This window comes from Musca vetustissima, unplaced genomic scaffold (genome assembly GCF_032173495.1).
Source record: "Musca vetustissima isolate MV318-11 ecotype Yass unplaced genomic scaffold, APGP_CSIRO_Mvet_v1 utg26365, whole genome shotgun sequence".
Taxonomy (NCBI): domain Eukaryota; kingdom Metazoa; phylum Arthropoda; class Insecta; order Diptera; family Muscidae; genus Musca; species Musca vetustissima.
This window is the reverse complement of record NW_026882855.1, coordinates 1-6249: the sequence shown is the minus strand read 5'-3', so window position 1 is coordinate 6249 and position 6249 is coordinate 1. Positions and strand designations below refer to the sequence as shown.

The window sequence follows — 6249 nt, the reverse complement described above, 5'->3', positions numbered from 1 at the left end:
ATTATCGTCCGATTTAAGGTAAATGGGGCATCGAATTCCTATATAACTTTCGATTTGCACGAAATTTGGCACGGTGTACTCAATTGAGTCAAGTTTCGAGAAAATCGGTTCAGATTTAGATATAGCTCCCATATATATTTTCGTCCGATTTAAAGTAAATGTGGCACCAAAGTCCCTACATACATTTCGATTTGCACGAAACTTAGCATAGAGTACTGAATTGACTCTAGAATGATGTCTGCCAAGTTCCGTGAAAACAGGTTCAGATTTAGATATAGCCCCATACATATTTTCGTCCGATTTAATGTAAATGGTACACCAAAGTCCCTATATAGTTTTCGATTTGCACGAAATTTGGCACACCGTAATGCATTAGGTCTAGAATGATGTGTGTTAAGTTTCGAGAAAATCAGTTCAGGTTTGCATATAGCTCCAATATATTTTTCGTGCGATTTAACGTAAATGGGGCACCAAAGTCCTTATTTATCTTTCGATTTGCACGAAATTTTGCATAGTGTACTGAATTGAGGCTAGGATGATGTGTGTCAAGTTTCGAGAAAATCGGGTCAGATTAAGATATAGTTCCCATATATATTTTCGTCCGATTTAATGTAAATGGGGCACCAAAGTCCTTATATATCTTTCGATTCGCACGAAATTTTGCATAGGGAACTGAATTGAGTCTAGAATGATGTGTGTCAAGTTTCGAGAAAATCGGGTCAGATTAAGATATAGTTCCCATATATATTTTCGTCCGATTTAAGGTAAATGGGGCACCAAAGTCCCTACATATCTTTCGATTTGCACGAAATTTTGCATAGTGTAATGAATTAGGTCTAGAATGATGTGTGCTAAGTTTCATGAAATCGGTTCAGATTTAGATATAGCTTCTGACCAAATGAAAATATTATTATCGGTTGCAGAATGACATGTTTGTGGATACAATTTCATTTTACTTGTCCTTTAAGAATTCGACGTCCGTTAGGATTCATCTGTTGAATATACCCAAGGAGATGAAGGGTGTTATATAGTCGGCCCCGTCCGACTTTACTACTTTCCTTACTGTTTTTTATACCATTCACCACACTGTGGTACAGGGTATTATGTCTTTGTGCATATGTTTGTAACAGGCAAAAGGAAACGAGATAGACACATGATTCCTTTTGAGAATATGTATAGAATCACTTTCTAAGTCGATTTATGCATGTCCGTCCGTCTGTCTTTCTGTCTGTCCATGTTAAATTGTAAACAAAGTACAGGTCGCATTTATTTTTCGAATTGGATGAAATTTGGCACAGGTCACTTATTTGGCCCAAGGACGAACCCTATTGAAATTGGGAAAAAATCGGTTCAGATTTCAGCTCCCATATATATATTAAACCGATTTTATGTAAACGGTCCTTATATATGATACAGCCTAATCATTTAGGTCTAGAATGATGTCTGCCAAGTTTCGTGAAAATCGGTCCAGATTTAGATATAGCTCCCATATATAGTTTCGTCCGATTTCATGTAAATAGCGCACCAAAGTCCCTATATATCGTTCGATTTGCACGAAATTTGGCATAACGTACTGAATTGAGCTAAGAGTGATGTCTGCCAAGTTTCGCGAAAATCGGTTCAGATTTAGATATACCTCCCATATATATTTTCGTCCGATTTCATGTAAATGGTGCCCCAAAGTACCTATAAGTCTTTCGATTTTCACGAAATTTGGCATAACGTACTGAATTGAGCCTAGAGTGATGTCTGCCAAGTTTCGAGAAAATCGGTCAAGATTTAGATATAGCTCCTTTATATATTTTCGTTCGATTTCATGTAAGTGGTGCGCCAAAGTCCACATACATCTTGCAATTTGCACGAAATTTGACATAACGTACTGAATTGAGCCTAGAGTGATGTCTGCTAAGGTTCGAGAAAATCGGTATAGATTTATATATAGCTCCCATATCAAAGTCCCTATATATTTTTCGATTTGCACGAAATTTGGCATAACGTACTGAATTGAGCCTAAAATGATGTCTGGTATGTTTCGTGAAAATCGGTCCAGATTTAGATATAGCTCCCATATATAGTATCGTCGGATTTAATATAAATGGTGCACCAAAGTCCCTATATATTTTTCGATGTGTGTTAAGTTTCGTGAAAATCAGTTCAGATTTAGATATAGCTCCAATATACATTTTCGTCCGATTTAAGGTAAATGGTGTACCAAAGTCCCTTAATATCTTTCGGGTTGCACGAAGTTTGGCACAGCGTAATGAATTAGGTCTAGAATGATGTGTGTTAAGTTTCCTGAAATCGGTTCAGATTTAGATATAGCTTCTGACCAAATGAAAATATTAGTATCGGTTGCAGAATGACATGTTTGTGGATACAATTTCATTTTACTTGTCCTTTAAGAATTCGACGTCTGATAGGATTCATCTGTTGAATATACCCAAAGTGATGAAGGGTGTTATATAGTCGGCCCCGTCCGACTTTACTACTTTCCTTACTGTTTTTTTTTTTTGTATATGTATTTACACTTGATGTTGTTCTGCATGTTCATGGAGATTTTCGTGGCTTTGAGATGGAAATCTGTCCCTACCCTAGCTCGTGTGTTAGACTTCGTGTAAATCGGGTTAGATTTAGATTTAAGTTCGTTCAATTTCATGTCAATGTTCCTTCGAAAAGGCGGCGTCTGGTAGCATACATATGTAGCACATACCCAAAGTGGTGAAGGATATCATATAGTCGGCCCAGTCCGACTTTACTACTTTCCTTACTGGTTAAAGAAAATTTCTTGAGAAATTACCAGATTTATAGGCGTGGATTTTTAATGAAGATTTCATGAGAAATTAACAGATTTATAGGCCTGAGCGTTACCAACATATGTATGTGCATAGTAGAAAGCTCACGTCATATATATATATAAGAATTCCTAGTGTAGACTGAAATAGCCATGCTAATTTAGTCATTGTTCTCCACGTGGTCGTTCCTCTAAGAAAAAAAAAAACGGAAGACATTTCTGGTGCAACATCCAGGTTGTTGCTGTTTTTTTTCTTTTTCTTTCTTTTACACTTCCACTTAATTAGGTAATAAATGATTGAAGAAATTATGTCTAGACGTGACAAAAATTTTAATAGGACAGTTTCTGTTTTCCTTTTTCCTTTTATTTCCTTTCTATGCCATACTGTCCCAGTGTTTTCGCTTCGTTTGAAGTCTGAAGCCGCATTGTAGAAGTGAATCTGTTTGACATTAAGTTTTATTTGGTTTAGATTTCAGTTTGGCGTATACAATAGGCCAACTATTGTTTGGGTTTCAGGTTTCATCACATCCGTGTTCTGTTTTTTTTTCGTCATTGTATTTTTTGAGAGGGTGAGTATGTGGTGAGTGTTCGCAGCCGTTTGGTGTTTTTTTCTTCGAATGTTTATTGTTCTGCCGTTTAGAAACGTGTCGGGAATTATTTTCCTGTTTTTCGCTTTCATTTGGGGGACAAATCTTTTTCTCATTGGGAATTGTATGTTTTATTATTGTTCTGTTGAAATGTTCAACAAATTAGGTCTCAACTTCTTTTTTGAACACATTTTGAAGAAAATTTAATTTGTTGACAGTTTAACGCCAAATCAAAGTCTATTGAATTTTTTGTTGAGAAAGAAGAAAATGGAAACATATATTTTAAATTGGAAAGATAAAATTTTAATTTATTTTATTTCAGGGATCATGTGGAAGTACAATGTGAATATTAAAATGAAACTCTTTGTTATTAATAAGCTATTTGGCTACTTGGTAAAACATCCTTCTCCTCAATTGGCAAATTATTGTTGTCTCACAACAGTCTTGTTGGGCTCGTGGCGAATAACGACATCGACCAGGCTCATGTTGGGTGTCAAGAAATTGACCAAACGATCAGCACCTTGGCGTGGCAAACGATCGAATGGATAACCCATGGGGCGACGATCAGGATAGAGGCGATCACGAACGCCACAGTACGAAGCAGCATCACTGCAGGAGCCGACCAAAGTTTGATCAACCTGTTAATAATCCAATTAAAAATAATTAATAAAACATTTGTCACAATATCGTAATTATCCCCCCTCCCCTTTACTTACCCGATCATCTTCATAATTGGAGACCATAACGAACAATTCACATTGCATACCCTCGGGCAAACCTTTGGGAATCAACATATGTTCGGGCCAACCACAACCACAGAAATTGAATTCCAATTCTTCGGCGGTGCCGGCAGCTGGACGATTGGCATCCAAATTACGGAAAACACGTTCGAATGGAATTGTCACACTTGATTCGCTCGAACGACGTCTAATGGTGTTTTGGCCAGGATTCACTATAAAAGACAAAAACAACACAACTTATTAACAACATATTCCCCAAAAACATCCCCCTTCCCCCAAACTTACATTGAACAATGAATTTATCCAATTCAACCATCATCAAACGTTGATCTCTCAACATCCATGGCTGGCCACGTTCATCGGTCTTGGGACCCAAGAATATACGCACCGTACCAAAACGTTGAGCACCACTGGCGTTGTTCACATTAATGGTGTAGGTGAATGGAGTGTGTTGCAAGTGGGTGAAACGTGCGAAAACATTGCCGCGTGGTACAAAGTCCATACCACGAGAGAGATCAACATCCGATTGCTGCCAGAAGGTGGACAGCACATTGGGTCTGCCACCATCGGAGCTAACCTGAACACCAGCAATGGAAATACCATTATATTGCAACTGAGGCAAGGTGTAGGGTGTCAACCGGGTCTTGTGTTCTTCGAAAATATCATTGATGTATGCATGCCACCTGTAGAAGACAGGGTCACGCATAGCTGTGGCAGAATCACCCATAACACCAAATGATTCCAAGTGACGATGATCGGGATCGTGAGAATACGAAATGAAGACATGACCCAAATTGTGCAAATCACCATATACCGATTGATTTGGCGAGATAATCGAGGCCTCCAACATATTGCCCAAAATATCAATACCACGATTTTCATCCAATGGGATACGATTACCGCTGCTGTCCACAACAAATCCTTGATGGATGGCTTCGAAAATACGATCACGCCATCTTTCCAAATCGGCAATATCCAAGTTAATTTGATCCAACTCACGATTCAAATCCTTCAGAGTAGTGTTATCGAAACGTGGTGGCCAAGCACGACTGGCAACCAGAGAGTCCATTTTAGGGAAATAACCCTCAGCAATGGGTTCACGGAAATTATTGAAACGTGTAACACGAGCCAAATTGTTGCTGAAACGTTCCATATTGTAGCGAGCCAAAACTTGTTCGTGCATGTAGTAGAACAATTCACCACGACGATCCTTGTCGACAATTCTACGGTCTCCAGCTTCGAAGGGATACACCAAATGCCAATGCCAGTGATGTAGATTAATGCCCATATCTTCACGGAAATACCACAAACGATGTTCGGGATCCAAATCCGAGGCAGTATAATCTCTGGGAACGACAATGGGCATTCGTGAATCTTCGGGCACAACAGTGGCTTCCTCTCTCATCTGACGGAAGACCTGTGAATCGATGAATTTGTCGGGGAAAGTCTGAGCAAATGATGGTAAATCCACACCCTTGGTATCAGGACGATGCAATAATGCCACTGACAAGGCATAATTGAAGAGGATGGGGTTGACACGGTCACGAGCATACACGGCAATACTCATCAAGTCGTCTACGGTACGCATTCCCATAAAGATGTCAATCAAACGACCAGCAATGCGACGATGACGTGGTATGAACAATGAGAATTGTTCATCACGACCCAAGGACATGGGAATACGAAGATCAGGCAGACTGATGTCCCTAACGGGAATACGTTGTTCGGCACTTTCACCGAAACGACTTTGCACTTCATTGCCAATGGGTCGATAGCGATCGGTTAAGAACTTGTCGGGCACATCGAATACGGTCTTGTTGCCCTTCTCCATGAACACGGGTTCAGTGGGACGGTCGAACAACAGCAAGAGATTCTTCTTGGTAGCCATTTTAGCCGTCAGTTGGTTTATTCAAAAATTTCAATTTATTTAAACAATTAAAATTGAATTAAAATGGAATTTCCTTTTAAACAACTAAGCCTTAAACTTATACTGTAAAGTCAATATAATTGTTCAGACAAAGTCAGTCGATGAACTGATGAACTATCCACAGTGGCGTTGAGTTTTTATACAAAATTGAAATTGTAATTAAATTACTACCAAATCTCTTATCTCCATTTCACACGCATTTTA

The 6249-nt window shown here is 38.8% G+C and overlaps 1 protein-coding gene across 1 annotated transcript; it reads right to left on the bottom strand.

Moving 5' to 3' along the window:
• Positions 1 to 3800: 3800 nt before the first annotated feature.
• LOC133329541 (phenoloxidase 2-like) lies at positions 3801 to 6006 on the bottom strand. Its single transcript, XM_061538017.1, has 3 exons — positions 4404 to 6006; positions 4095 to 4330; positions 3801 to 4016 (listed from the first exon to the last, which is right to left on the bottom strand). Exons 1-3 carry the CDS (start codon positions 6004 to 6006, stop codon positions 3801 to 3803), a joined length of 2055 nt encoding a protein of 684 aa, XP_061394001.1.
• Positions 6007 to 6249: the final 243 nt, after the last annotated feature.

Excerpts from the sequence above, each read along its gene's own strand:
- LOC133329541 (XM_061538017.1), bottom strand. The coding sequence starts at position 6,006 with ATGGCTACCAAGAAGAATCTCTTGCTGTTGTTCGACCGTCCCACTGAA. Across the intron at positions 4,331-4,403 it reads GGATAAATTCATTGTTCAAT|TGAATCCTGGCCAAAACACC; the intron begins GTAAGTTTGGGG and ends TGTCTTTTATAG. Across the intron at positions 4,017-4,094 it reads CCAATTATGAAGATGATCGG|GTTGATCAAACTTTGGTCGG; the intron begins GTAAGTAAAGGG and ends GATTATTAACAG.